This window comes from Macrotis lagotis, chromosome 2 (assembly GCF_037893015.1).
Source record: "Macrotis lagotis isolate mMagLag1 chromosome 2, bilby.v1.9.chrom.fasta, whole genome shotgun sequence".
NCBI classification, from domain to species: domain Eukaryota; kingdom Metazoa; phylum Chordata; class Mammalia; order Peramelemorphia; family Peramelidae; genus Macrotis; species Macrotis lagotis.
The window spans coordinates 14,413,613-14,429,170 of record NC_133659.1 but is presented as its reverse complement, the minus strand read 5'-3'; the positions used below and the strand labels follow the sequence as shown (position 1 = coordinate 14,429,170).

Below are 15,558 nucleotides of genomic sequence, written 5' to 3'. Positions count from 1 at the left end.
TGCTTCAGGAAGAGCTTGTTCAACTTGATGTGTTGACATGCCAACTTGCACATGGATTGTGAAAGAAATATCATAAAACTCAGATGGTACCAAACACTTAGGCAGGATCTTGGCTACTCAATATATATTTGTTACTCAATTAAAAGTCAATAATCTAGGGGAGCCTAGGCGGCACAGCGGATAGAGCACTGGCCCCGGAATCAGGAGGACCTGAGTTCAAATCTGGCCTCAGACACTTCATAATGACCTAGCTGTGTGGCCTTGGGCAAGACACTTAGCCCCATTGCCATGCAAAAAAAACTAAAAAAAAGTCAATAATCAACTTCACAAAGTTGTATAAAAATTTATAAATGCATCTAGAAGTAAGGTTATGCTATTCTTACCTCCACAACCACAAAGTTTGAACTCGATGAACATATATTATTATATTTTGTCCCCAAATGGCATCATATTCATCATAATATCACTAATTTTCCACCTCAGGGAATACAGTATTACCTCAAACCAAAGCAAACAACTTTCATTTCAGATGAATATGACAATAATTCACGAGCTTCATAAGTGAGTGATTGTTCACTATTGCTCTCACTGGAACTTCAATTTCACCTTCTCTTTCTCTCCCCATTCCCACCATCTCCACATTCACACACCATCTTTGTTCAGTTTGCTAAATACTATTAACTGAACCCTGTCTTTTTCCAAAAGTTGATATTTTAAAAATATTCTGGTTTTGAATACAATATTAAATAAGTGTTTCTTTTTACTGATGGCTATTTACTAATAATATTTATCATTCATTTATTATCCAAAAATATTGTAGACAAAACAAAGGAAGAATGAGAAATTCAATAATTCAGTGATCTGTATAGTACCAAGATCTGTGGTTTTGTCATTCTATGGAACTCTCTCCATATGCCAAGACCTAGAGAGCTGCATGAGACCCATAGAGCTAGAGTCAGAGGTGAGAACTGAATCCACTTCTTTCTTTATTTTATACCCAACAGTCATTCCACTCCACCAGGATGCAGTCTTATAGGAGAGGCATCAAATCTGCCCCACTCCACTATTTCAAGGATACATACTCTTTGAGGAAAAGGACAACTTTATTTTGTCCTTGAATTCCAAACACCAAGAAAGCTTAGTGCAAGATCCAACATAGCAAATACATTATAAGGGTATGTGAGGATGAAGTTGAGAGAACAACAACAAAAAAAGCCCTCACACTAAAACCAAAAAAAAAAAAAATAAGAGAAGACGGAACAGATCTGTAGTTTTTTTGTTTAAAAAAATCATTTTTCTCATTGATGACAGTGAAGCCACTATCTTTGGACTCTAACGTTGTGATCCTAGATGTTCTCAAAGAGATGTTGGAAATACCACCAAAGAAAGCAAAAGAGGGCAGTGTAACACATTGTTGAGAACACCAGAGGCTATATCCTTAAATTATCTAAAATAGAGGAAGACACTACAATCATGAAAACTGTTTTAGATACTATTACTGCCCAAAGACCACCAGCAACTAATAACCTCTGGTATGGGGAAGCAGGGGAGCACAGTTCAGAACAGAAATCATCGCAGCAAGACAGCAATAAGTTCCATCTGAACAAACCAGTGGGACATCCTAAGCCCCAGTATAGTGAAGCAAGGCAAATACCAACATCAGGGCCCACCACATAGCTTAGCATAGTCAGGGGAACCAGTAGTCTCCAGCTCCAAGAAGTGCCACATCTCAGCACATTCCCTGGCAAATAGGCATCCTACAATGGCCAAATCATCAAATGTTTCAATGTAGTCCCAGCAACTAAATAGATCTAGGAGAGACAATATCAGAATTGTTGGATTATCTGAAAGTTTTAACCAAAAGGAGGATCTAGATAACATTCCTCAAGAAATTATCAAGGTAAACTGTCCTGATGTCCTGGAACCAGAGGGCAAAATAGAAATTGAAAGAATATACTGATCACTCAGGAAAGAGATCCCAAAATAAAAACTCCAAGGAATATCATAGCCAAATTTCAGAACTATCAGATCAAGGAAAAATTCTACAAATAGTTAGAAAGTTACAATTCAGTTTTAGGAAACCACAATCTGGATAACACAGTACTTGTTAATTGCAACATTAAAGGATAGGAGGCCATGGAACTTGGTATTACTAAAGGCAAAGGTGTTAAGCATTATATATCAAGGGAAGAAATGTTATTTAATGAAATAGAAGGATTTTGAATTTTAAGAGGATAGCTCTAAACCAAAAATTGTACCTCTAATTTCATGACCAAAAGAAGTATAAACAGGTAAAAAAGGGAAAAAAAACAGAAAAGATTCGATTTGCATGCCTACACAGGAAAATTAATCCTGGAATACTAAAAATTTGTATCACTGCTGGTACAGTTAGAAGGAATATACATAGCAGAGAGTACAGTATAATGTAAATGCAAGGAAATGATATAAAAACTTAGATGAAAAAGAGGAGAACAATGGGTGCAGAAGGGAGGAAGAGATTGAATGGGGTAAACTATTTCACATGAAGAGGTGAAAGATCTCTTATGCTAGAGGAGAAGATGGGAAAGTGGACAGTCATCATTATTTGAACCTTATTCTTATTGGAATTAGTTCAGAGGAAATAATTTGCACAAGCTTTTGAATACAGAAAGCTAGCTAACCTAAGAAGTAGGAAGAGAAGACAAATAAAGGGGAGGTGACTGATAGATGGGAGTACAGATCAGGGAAGGTTGGAGACAAAAGAAAAACACTGGTGAGAAGGGAAAGGGTGAAAGGAGAGACAGGACAAATGGGAGAAAAAATAGGATGGAAGGAAATACACAGGTAGTAATGATACCTGCGAATAAGAATGGGATAAATTCATAAAATGGATGCAGATAGGAGAGTGGATCAAAAATCAGAATCCTATAATACGTTATTTACAAGAAAAACACTTGGAACAAAGACACACACAGGGTAAAGGCAAAGGGCTAGAGCAGAATCTATTAAGCTTTAGCTGAATTAACAAAAGCAGGGGTAGCAATCATGATCTCAGACAAGGTAAAAGCAAAAATAAACCTCATTAAAAGAGATAAGATGTACCATAGATAATGAAACAATAATAATATGTACCAAGTGGCAGAGCATCCCAATTCATAAAGGAGAAGTTGTGAGTTAACAGGTAGAACTAGACGGAAACACTAGATTAATGAGAGACCTCAGCTTGTTTCCTCTCCGAACTCAATAAATCCAACCAAAAAATAAGTCAAGCAGATAAACAGAATATTAGAGAAATTATATCTGACAGACCTTTGGAGAAAACTAAATGGGAAAAGAAAGATATATACTTTTTTTCTCAGCAATGCATAGCATATACTCAAATACTGACCTTGTAATAGTCCAATAAAACCTTCAAAATCCAATGAAAAAAGGCACAAATACTAAATGTATTCTTTAGTATTAAGATAGATTAAAAAGTTATTTTGATACTAAATCTAATCCTAAAGAATAACTGGGTCAAATAACACATTATAGAAGCAATTAGTTCATTAAAGAGAATGACAATAATGAGACAATATTCCAGAATTTAAAAGATGCAGTCAAAGCAGATCTTATATCAACAAAATGGAAAAAGAACAATTCAGTGGTTAGGTATGCAGCTTGAAAAGGAGAAAATTAAAAATTCCCATTTAAGCTCCAAATTGGAAATCTTGAAAATCAAAGGTGAGATTAATAAGTTTGAAAGAAGAAAATGAAAGATAATTTAAAAACTAGATAAATCTAGGAGCTGATATAAAAAGACTGATAAACCATTGGTTAATTTGATTAAAAAAAGAAAACCAAATATCCAGTACCAAAACTGAAGAGAGTGAAATTGCCATTAATGAAAGAAATTAAAGGAATCATTAGGAAATATTTTGCCTGATTATAAGTGAAATTGATAAATATTTGCACAAATATAGATTACCTAGACTAACGGATCAGGAAACAGAATGTCTAAGTAACCCCATCTTTTAAAAAAATTGAACAAGACATTAATGAACACTTTAGAAGAAAAATCCTTAGGACTTGGATACCAACCATTCCACCAACCATTTAAAGAGCAATTAATTTCACTCCTATATAAACTATTTGGGAAAATAGGTGGAGTCCTAGCAAATGCCTTTTAAGATACAAATATGGTGCTGATGCAAAAACCAGGAAGAGATAAAACAGGGAAAATTATAGACCAATTTCCCTAATGAATATGGATGCAGAAAATTTGAATAAAATACCAACAAGGCAACTATATCACAAGAATTATACATTGTGTCCAGGTGAGAATTATACCAGAAAAGAAGAAAATTTGAATAAAATTTGAATAAAATACAAACAAGGCAACTATACCACAAGGATTATAGACTATGTCCAGGTGAGAATTATACCAGAAAAGCAGAGTTGGTTCAATATTGGTTAAACTATCAGCATAATTGACCATAGCAATAATAAAACTGACACAAAACATATGATTATCTCAAGAGACAAAATAAAGCACCTATTCCTATTAAAAACACTAGAGAGCAATGAATAAAGGGGGTATTCCTTAAATTAATTACCAGTATTTATCTAAAACCATCAGTAAGCATTATCTGGTCATGGGGATAACCTAGAAGTCTTTCCAGTAAGCTCAAGGGTGAAGCAAGGATGCCCATTATCACCACTATTACTCATTCTTTATACTAGAAACAATAACTTTACTATAAAAGGGGGGGGGAATAGAATTTAGAATAGGCTAAGAAGAAATAAAACTCATTCTTTGCAGATGATAAAGTGGCATACTTATAGAAACCTAGAATTAACTAAAATTTACTTAAAATACTTCAACAAAGTTGCAGAATGTGAGATAAATCCACAGTATTTCTTTATACGACCACCAAAATCCTACAAGAGAAAAAAAGAGAAATTCTACTTAAAATAACTATAAACAACATAAAACACTTGTTAGTCTACCTGCCAATACAAACCCAGAGATTATATATAAATAATTACAAAACACTTCATACAATTAAGTCAAACATAAACAAATGTAAAAATATCAAATGTTCATGGGTAGGCTGAACCAATATAATAAAAATGACAATTTTGCCCAAGTCAATTTACTTAGTGCCATGACAATCAAACTACCAAAAATTAGTTCATAGACCTAGGAAAAATAATAAACTTCATATGTAAGAATAAAATATCAAGGAATATAAGGAATTAATGAAAAAATAGAAGGAAGGTCCTCAAATTATAATATAGTAATCATCAAAACTATCCTGAACTAAAAAAGAAAGGTGTGGATCAATGGAACAGCTTAGGTGCACAAGACACAGTAATCAATGAGCATAGTAATCTATTTTCTGCTAAACCCAGACTCCATTGTTTCGAGTTTAAAAACTCACCATTTGACCAAAATTGCAGGGAAAATTGGAAAACAAGACAACAACTAGGTAAAAGCACCTCACATCATGGATAAATACAAAGTAAAAATGGATCTATGAGTTAGATAAAGAGTAGCACCTTAAGCAAATTAAAAGAACAAAGACTAGTCTACCTCTCATCTATGGGGAGGGGAAGAATTCATGACCAAAAAAAAAGAGATTGCATTATGAAATATAAAATAGATGATTTTGATTATATTAAATTAAAAAGCTTTTATATAAGCAAAAACAGTGCAACCAAGATTAGAAGAAGAGCAGAAAACTCAGAATCTTTATAAAAATTGTCTCTGGTAAAGACTTTGTTTCTCAAATATATAAAGAACTGAGTCAAATATATAAGAATACAAGCCAAAGCCCAATTGATAAATAGTCAAATGATATGAACAGTCAGTTTTCAGATGAAGAATCAAAGCAAGCTAGAGGTATATGAAGAAGTGCTCCAAATCACTTTTGATTAGATAAATGCAAAGTAAAATAACTCTGAGGTACCATTTCATATCTCAGATTAGCTAATGTGACAAAAAAGGAAAATGATAAATGTTGGAGAGGATGGGGAAAATTGTGACACTGCTGCATAGAACTATACCCAAAGGTCAACCAGACTTTACATACATGTTGACACAGCAATACCACCGCTAGGTATGCATCCCAAAGAGATCATTAAAAAAAAAATATCATTGTATCCAAACCATTATCACAAGTCTTGCTTCCAGGGGAGGCTAGGTGGCATAGTGAATAAAGCACCGGCCTTGGAGTCAGGAGTACCTGGGTTCAAATCTGGTCTCAGACACTTAACAATTACCTAGCTGTGTGGCCTTGGGCAAGCCACTTAACCCCATTTGCCTTGCAAAAATCTAAAAAAGAAATCTTGCTTCCTATACTATCAGGTGATTAGGTTAATTGGTTCTAGAAGAGGAGGTGGAAAGGTTGTCTTTGCACAACGTTCCTCTCACTTTAATCCACATAATGTGCCTGTCAGGTCCTCATTCACTCAATGTCATGGTCATCTGAGATTATGCAGGAAAGCAGTCATCATCACTATGGAAATGTTTTACCTGAGAGCACATGCATAAACTTTATCAAACTGTCTACACTATTAAGAAAGAGGAGGGGAAAGAAAGGGAGGGAGAAAAATTTGGAACTCACCATCTTGTAAAAATGAATTCAAAGCTCCTCTCAGCAATTCAGTGATCAAGCACAATCCCAAGAGACTTGCTATCAACAATGCCATCCACATCCAGAGGAAAAAATGAGTCTGAATGCAGAGCTAAGCATCTTATGTTCACTTTTTTAAAAACTTCTGTTATTTTCCCCCCTTTCTTTCTCATGTTTTCCCCCCTTGGTTCTAATTCTTTCATAACATGACTAATATGGAAATTTACCATATTGTTTACTGCCATGGGGAGGGGAGAGAGAAGAGAGGGTGGTAGAAAAATGTAGAACTCATACATTCCAATGGATAAATATTGAAATTTTTTAAAATGTAGGTTAATATATTTTTAAATGTGGTTGGAAAAATTAAATATTTAAATAAATAAATATTATTAATTTCTTAAATATCCTAGTCATTTCCCAATGGCCCCAAACACAACAAAATAAAATTTCAATAAGAAATGAATGCAAAAAAATTCATATGTTATTGGGGGGGATAAAATGCTATTTAAGTCAAAAAATATAAAAACCCCCTAATAACCAATATACCTACAAACAAGAACCTACTACTCATCCATTCTGGACTTTCTCCAATGCTGAGACCAGAACAAAGGGCTATTTCTATAACCTCTCATGACTTCACCACTCCCTCCTTTTCATTCTCTGAAATTATGTTGGTGTATAATTTGCAATGGTACCTATTTTAGTCTTTTTTATTGCTTCTCATTATATTCACCTCAAATCAGAATTATCATATTTCTTATAAAATCATATTGTTGCCTTTAGGTACACACAGAAACACACACACACACACACACATCTCACTACAATAAAAGCAGTTAGGTAATACAGTACCCAAAACTCCAGATCTGGAGACAGAAGACCTCAAATCCAACTTTAGATACTCACTTAACTGTGTGACTCTGAACAAGTCAACCAACCTCTGTCTGCCTCAGTTTCCTGAACTATAAAATAGGAATCATAATAGCACCTACCTTCCAGAGTTATTGTGAATATATATTAAGATCTTTGTAATGTACTACAATATAATGAGATTGGGAGTTGATTGGGTTGGACATTCAGTAGAATAGTTACCAACCCTTGTAACACATATGCATAATCAAATACAACTAATTTCTGCATTTGGTATATCCAACTTTTTTGTCTGAGTTTGTACCCTGACTCTTTTTTTTTTTTTTGCAAGGCCATGGGGTTAAGTGGCTTGCCCAAGGCCACACAGCTAGGTCATTATTTTTTTTTTGAAAATAAAAATAAAGCAGACTTCATTTAGAAGATAAAGATGACGGTACCAGTTTTGGTTAGTAAAGTAGGGCTCAATTAAGTGTCTGAGGCTGGATTTGAATTCAGGGACTCCTGACTTAAGGGCTGGTGCCCACTGCGACACCTAGCTACCCCTTGCACCCTGACTCTTATCACCTCTGTCAGGAGAGTGAGCATCTTGTTCAATCTCATGTCCCCTGGAATTGTGTCTGGTCATTGTGTTAGAGTATTTTAAGTCATCGAAATTGTTTGAATTTGCAAATGTTGTTATGGGCAAACATGTTCTCCCGGTTTGGCTTACTTTACTCGGTATCAGTTCATGTTAGTTTGTCCAGGTACTTCTACAACTGTTGACTACTTTTTTTTTGCAGCACAGGAACATTCTATGACTACATTATTCATTCATTCTTAAATTAAGAGGAAACCTTTTTAATTTCCACTTCTTTGCTGCCATAAAAGGGACTATTATAAATATTTTTGAACATGAGTCCTTTTCCTGATTTCATTACTTGCTTGCCAGTTGAATAATATATCCTGCAATCCTGAGCCTAATAACCAATGAAAAAAAGAGGAACCATCAACAAAACAGGTATTCAAAGCATTCTTTCCCCATAAAAGAGAGGTGGATAAATTATTTAATTGGCAAATAACAAACAACATAAACATTAGAAAAGTAAACAATCATAAAAATGAAAAATGAAGACAACTATCTTATGTTTGTAGATTTTTAAATTTTTACTTTTTTATTTAATTTGTTTATTTAATTTAATTGTTTTGTAGTGTAATCATCACATGTCATCTCTACTTTGATTTTATTACCATATGATTATTGAGTATAACATTGCATTGGGAAGTTGGATGCATTGGCATGAACCTTGTATTAAGGATCAAATGACCAGGTTGTGGCTTTACTAATTATTACTTATATAGGCAAGTCACATCACATCTCCGAATCTGTCTTCTCATTTTTAAATTCTTTTCCTTTTTCAGCTCTCAATATAAAGCTATGATCTTATGAAACATCCTAATTGGGATAGGGTAGACCTAGAATTTCATTAGTGTAGAAAACTCCCCATGAGGAAATTCCCTGCAGATCACCTGGAAGTACAGCGTTAGAAAATGACCTGGGGTCTTGTCCATGGTTATACAGCTGGTATGTGCCAAAGATAGGGCTCCAACCCAAGGGTTCTTTATTGCAAGACTATTCTTGCTGTTTACTTATTCTTTATTATTAATTATATTCTTTCCTGACGAGTCATTTCAGAGGTTTAATACATCTTACTACAGAATGACAAAATCCTGAAAACCTGCAATTAATATCCTTTTTAAACTGTTGTGGTTTAATCATAGAGAGCAAATATTAGTAATTCTGTGGGGAGGAAATCCAAGAATGACTCTGACTTCAATCAGATCATAGTTGCGGTTGTGACATTATATGACAAAATTTAAAAGATAACATTACAATAAAGGAAAGCAATAGCAAAAGACATCACAACTCATCAGTGATCTTGACTTCAGAGGACTAATGGGAAAATATACACCTCTTTCCTTTTTGGCCAAGAGGTGATAGCTACTAAGATTTGAATGAGCAGCACAGATATGGCCAGTGTGTTGGGTTTGTTTGTCTGTTTTGTGTCATGAGAGAAAGTTGTGTTTGGGCCCTTTGGGAAATGACTAGGATATTTAAGAAATTAATAATATTTATTTATTTAAATAGTTTATTTTTATACTAAGAAATTTTGAGAAATGAAAATCAGGATTGCAGGCTATATTATTCAATTGGCAACATTTAAAAAAATGTCTTAACCTATATCAAAAAGTTCTGTATTCTCTCCCCCCCCCCATATTGAGAAGGCAATAAATCAACAAAATGGAAGATAGAGTGAAGGCAAAGCTTAAAATGGATGAAATTCTATTCAAAAAACATGTTCTTATGAATCCTGGGGAACAGCAGATTGTAAACAGTAGAGTACTGGACTTGGATCCTGGGGATCAAATCCCTACTCTGGTATTTGGAATTTTTTGACTGTGAATATGTCTTTTTTTAGGTTTTTGGAAGGCAATGGGGTTAAGTGGCTTGCCCAAGGCCACACAGCTAGGTCATTATGAGGTATCTGAGACTGGGTTTGAACTCAGTGACTCCAAGACTGGTGCTCTATCCATTGCACCACCTAGCCACCCCCTGTGAATATATTTTAACCTCTCTATACTGATTCATATCTGGTCACTAGACCCAAATGGCTCTGGAGGAGAAAGTGAGGCTGTTGACTTAGCCCAGTACCCCCTCACTTAAATCCAATTTATGTGCTTGTTATGATATTACCTCCCTGATGTTATGGTCTTCTTCAAGAATGAAGGACAAACATTATCTTAACCTTTCTGAATCCCAGTTCCATCATCTGCAAAACAGTGATAATCATGCTTTCACTGTCCACCTCACAAAGTTCTGTTATGAAGTATCTATGTTGGACTAACTTTGAGTCACTTTGGAAATGTGTGTTTTTACCGTACTAAAACCCCCAAAGTTCTTGCTTTGACATCTCTATTTCAATTCAATTTTTTTTAACTTCCAGATGCAGATGTTTTGGGATTGGAAAATAAAGGGGTTACAAAAAATTTGAAAGTCAAAGAACAGCAGAAGAAAACGAAAAACACCAAAGAAAGTGATGATATGGATGAGGCCTGGGAAAATGAAGTGGAGAACCTGGTAGCCTGGACCAATGAACTCAATACGACCACATTAGAAGACTGAGTTTCTCCTGAGTGAAGAAAGAACTGTCTTCTGCCTTCCCCAGCATCAGGGCACTTTGTGGGGCCAGTTCTACTGATTCCAGTCCTTCTGAAATCCTCTTCTCATCCTGTTGAGCAGCAGAGTTAAACTAGAGATCTAACTCAGTAGAGATACAGAGCTCAGTTGGTTGACTAGTGGTTGCTTCAGTGTTATATACTAAGAAATTTGGAGAAATAGAACTGTGTCTGATGCTGTTTATGTCTAGGGTAAGTGATTCAGAATGAGGTCTCCTTTAACTGGGGGAGATGAAGAGAGGCAATGGAGGCAGATAGAGAGTCCAAAGGATACCCTGGGGAAAGGGGCCCTATTACAATGTAAGCAATGAGAAAAATAATTGAAGGGATGAGCTATGCTAACCAGTTTCTAAGCTCTCTTGTTTCTGTGCTACTAAAATGTATTACAGTTTAAGAGAGGGACCAGGGAAAATCTGGTGGGAATGCTATAGTTTCAGATTACAGACCAACATGAGAACATGGGGAATCTGAGAAATGAGACTGTAGGAGGTAGAAGAGGGCAAATGGGAAGGTGCTCAAAATCAATTTCATTTTGTTAAAATTGTATCTGAAGTCTTAACCTCATGGGAAGGGGAAATTGCGCTTCTTTCTTTCTGTACAACATGCTCTTGGAATCCAGAGATAAGATTTATATATAAATATATATATGTATATATATATATATATATATATGTGTGTGTGTGTGTGTGTGTGTGTGTGTGTATACATATACATATATATATGTGTGTAGAGAGAGATAAGATTAATACATGTTCTAAATAATGAGATAAAATTAATACATATTCTAAATTATATATAATATATATATACATATATATATATATATATATATATTATAGAGCTAACTCTAGTTCTGCTACTGGAAACCTAGACCATCTAAAACATTTCATTTCTATGGAAAGATGTATTACAAATCATCAACCTTCAAACTGTTTTGGATAGTACAGTCCTATAAGATGGGAGACCGTTTGTTCTCAATTCATTTTAATTTTAATTTGTGATAATATAAACAGATTCCTATGAATCATAGGATGAGCAAAGCAAAGTAGTCTTAATTTATAACAATTACCACATCTTCCTCTGTACTCCTTAGGATTCCGCAGCCGAGTACTGCAACTTAAGCCAATCGTTTTCAGCACCAACAGTATAAATCTAGTTTCCTGTCAAGAAGGCTCAATGACATCATCTGTAATTGCATCAATTGTATGTTCTAATTACAGAAAGGAATGTCAGTGGATTTAACACAATCATGGAAAGAAGGAATTTTGACTCTGATGGTATCTGATAGTGCTCTGTTGACACTTATAGTCCCTCATGTCTCTACTGAGAAAAGGAAAAGGTTTCATGGCACATCCAAGATTAAGGGCTCATTAAGTATAGTGTCTCCTGGTTCTGTTCCATCCTTTATTACTCCATATTATTCCTATATTTTTCTCTTTCTTTTCCTTCCTTCCTTCTATTTTTCCTTCTTTCTTCCTCCTTTCCTCCCTCCCTCCCTTTCTCTTTTTTCCTCCCTTTCTCACTCCCCTCTTCCCCTTTTTCCTCCCTCCTTCCCTCCCTCTCTTCCTTCCTTCCTACCTTCCTTCCTTCCTTCCTTCCTTCCTTCATTCCTTCCTTCCTTCCTTCCTTCCTTCCTTCCTTCCTTCCTTCCTTCCTTCCTTCCTCCCTCCCTTCCTCCCTCCCTCCCTCCCCCTCTTCCTTCCTTCCTTCCTTCCTTCCTTCCTTCCTTCCTTCCTTCCTTCCTTCCTCCCTCCCTCCCTCCCTCCCTCCCTTTCCTAATGCATCAGCTCTCTGATCACTCAGGTTCACAACCTGGACTCATCCTAGACTCTTTCCTCACACATATCCAATGACTTGCCTTCTCTTGCCTTCTCCACATCATTTCTTGTATCTGACGCTTTTCTTTACTTACAAAGTTGCCCCTGCTAGTTCACCTATGGTGAATCCTTAATGCAAAAATCACCAATGCAGAAGCATTTTTCTACCATTTTGATACTTTATAGTTTTTTAACAAGGCAAACGGGGTTAAGTGTCCTGCCCAAGGCCACACAGCTAGGCAATTACGAAGTGTCTGAGGCTGGATTTGAACTTAGGTCCTCCTGACTCCAAGGCCGGTGCTCTATCCACTGCACCACCTAGCTACCCCTTCTACCATTGATACTTTTGAGAGTTGTACAAAGATGCTGAGGGGTCACATGACTTGCCTAGGTTCATATAGTAAGTGTCCAAGTTCAGACTTGAATTCATTTCTCCCTCATCACAAAACATGATCCTATCATACCACATCATCTGGTTCCTCAATGCTATCAAGGCATTCTCTTATGCATAGACCATGGTTTATTCAGCCCCTTCCCCAACTGAACATTTGCTTTGTTTCTAAATTTTTACTACCATAAAACTGATGGAAAAATATTGGTAGACCTTCTGTCTGTCTTCTGTCCTTAAAACCCATGGGGGAACATGGCAGCAGGAATCTCCCTTAGTCAAAGGATATGAAAAATTTAGTAAAGAAAGTATTTGAGATTTGTTTCCTTCACTATCATTTGTAAAGTGAGAGAATTGAACCAATTTCCAAATAACTGACTAATGGAATGATAGAACCAGGGAAAACCCAGGTGCAAAGAAAGATACCACCTGCACTTGCCTTCCATTTCAATGTTTCTTCTCAGGTCAGCAAACTCCTCTGCTCTTTAGCGAATGGAAATGAGGGAGGGAAATTGAGATGAATCAGATTTACAACTACTGTAACAACACCAGCACCAGGACAGAACAATTAATTATGAGCATGATGAGTTTTGAGATCTAAAGCTGGAAAGAAGCTCTCCTTTTGCAGATGAAGAAACTGAGATTAAGTGATTCAACCAAAGTCACATGGTTTCAGTTAAGAAATTTAACCTGTGATCCTGGACTATAGAGACCTCTGTGCCACACGGCCTTCCACTAATGCAACCCAATCCAATAAATATTTAGTCTTTAAGGAAAGGGTCAGACTCTGAGATAAACACAGATTAATAAAGGCATCCTTGCCTTCAAGGAGTTTACACTTAAAAGGGGGAAGATAATACACAAAAGAATGGAGGAAAGAAGGGCAAGGAGAGTGGAACAAAGGGTTCTTCCCTCTATAAAGGATGGCATTGGGTGGAGTTTGGTGCTCTGCCCTTCAGCCTTCCACTCAGAAGGAAAAGGAAGTTGAAGCTTGAGTTGCAACCTGGTGAAATTTAGAAGGGATGAACTAACACATCCTGGGAAGAGCATCTTGGTGAGTGGGGTTGAAAAAGTGGGAAAGGGCAACAGATGCAAGCTGGAGTTGAATTCTAACCAGTACAACTGAGGTGAATGTAGGTACAGGTAAGCTTTATTCCTAGTCTCCATTCTCAAAGTGTGGGGGGGAGGGCAAGGAAGGCAGGATGGGGCAAAGACCAGGCCACCCAACAGACTTGGTCAAGCATGAGGATAATACTGAATTCTGCTAACATTTTTTCCACCCATGACTTGGGCATCCAGGCTATCAGTTTTAGGGGGGCAACTCCCAGCTGAGCTATTTTCTCAAAATTAACTCTTGGAGTTAAGTCAGAGAATCCTAGATTTAAAGCTAGGAGTAGTTTAAATGATCATTTAGATCAATCCCTTCATTTTATAAGGAAGCTAAAACGTAGTTTTCATGGAATAAATAGGACCCCCATATCCTGAGTCTCCCAGTTCTCTGCTCAGTTTCTGAGAAGTGCTAAGTAGCACTGGACCTAGAGTCCAAATTCCAATTTCAACTCTGCCATTAGCTGGCTGTGTCATTTTCAGCAAGTCCCCTCGACTCTTGGGGGTTCACACCCCTTCTGTATGAAAGATGGAAGGGGTGGGTCGACTCCAAGATTTTTAAAGCCCCTTTAGCTCTCAATCTATGATGCAAGAAATGATCTTTCTCATTAATTGGCAAACTACAAAACAAAAATAGCAGTTTTATGATTATGCAACTGTGTGTGGGAGCTGACTGGGTCTAAGTTATGCCAGCTTTGTGGTTCATCCACTCTGTCCTCCTAGACGCCTCGCCTGGATCATCCTCTGTTTTTCTCTTCCTTCTTACTGTCTTTTGCAGCAGCATCTCTCACTCTCTTTGCATGGGTTCTTTCCTTGCTTTCTTCTCTCTTCCCTCCTTCCTTTGCCTCTTTCCTCTTCTCTCCTTTTCTCTCTTGGTGATCTCATTAACTCAATTATCATTTCCCTCTAATCTACAAATCTTGCCTATGCTTTTCTCTTGACTTTCCATCCTGCATGGCCAGGGTCATGTCTTACATGAGAGTCTCGTAGAAACCAGTAACTCGATGTGCTCAAGACACCATCCTGCTCCCAACCATACCCCAGGCCCAGTCCAAGCCAATCTCTCCTCTCTGCTTCTGTTGGAGTAGTGACAGCTCTTCAATCACTCAGTTGGAAACTTGGACTCATCCCAGACTCTTCCCTCTCACTTGTCTAATCCGTTGCAATATTTTCTTGGTTTGGTCTCCATAACCTTTTCGTATCTTCCCCCCCTTTTCTTTGCTCGCCCAGCCACCCCTGCTAGTTCAGGACTTTGTGGGGTCCTCATTGTTCTCTCTTCCATCTCTCTAATCCTCTCCATCCTTTGGTATCCACAAGTGACACAGTGATCATCCTGAAAACACAAGGAAGCTTCAGTGGCTGCCTATCGCCTCTCTCCCTTCTCTGCCTAATATTTAAAGTTTTTTCTAGTCTGCCTTCAGTTTGAGTGATCACACACACTACAGTCCCTCAGAAGGCCTAGATTCCAGAAGCTGAGATTTTTGGACTTATCAAACAGCAGATGACTGTAATCGTTTCCCTCTATCTCTTTTGCACCTAGTCTATTGCACTGATCCACCACCCTCTT

The 15,558-nt window shown here is 36.8% G+C and overlaps 1 protein-coding gene across 2 annotated transcripts in view; it reads left to right on the top strand.

Annotated features, from left to right (window-relative positions):
• UBE2U (ubiquitin conjugating enzyme E2 U) overlaps window positions 1–11,021 on the top strand; it is a 72,593-nt gene extending 61,572 nt beyond the window's left edge. For both annotated transcript variants that reach the window (XM_074220311.1, XM_074220310.1), the window contains one exon: window positions 10,448–11,021. In XM_074220311.1, coding sequence (XP_074076412.1) covers window positions 10,448–10,626 — 179 coding nt within the window. In that variant the 3' untranslated portion in view covers window positions 10,627–11,021. The remainder of the gene's footprint in view (window positions 1–10,447) is intronic.
• Window positions 11,022–15,558: the final 4,537 nt, after the last annotated feature.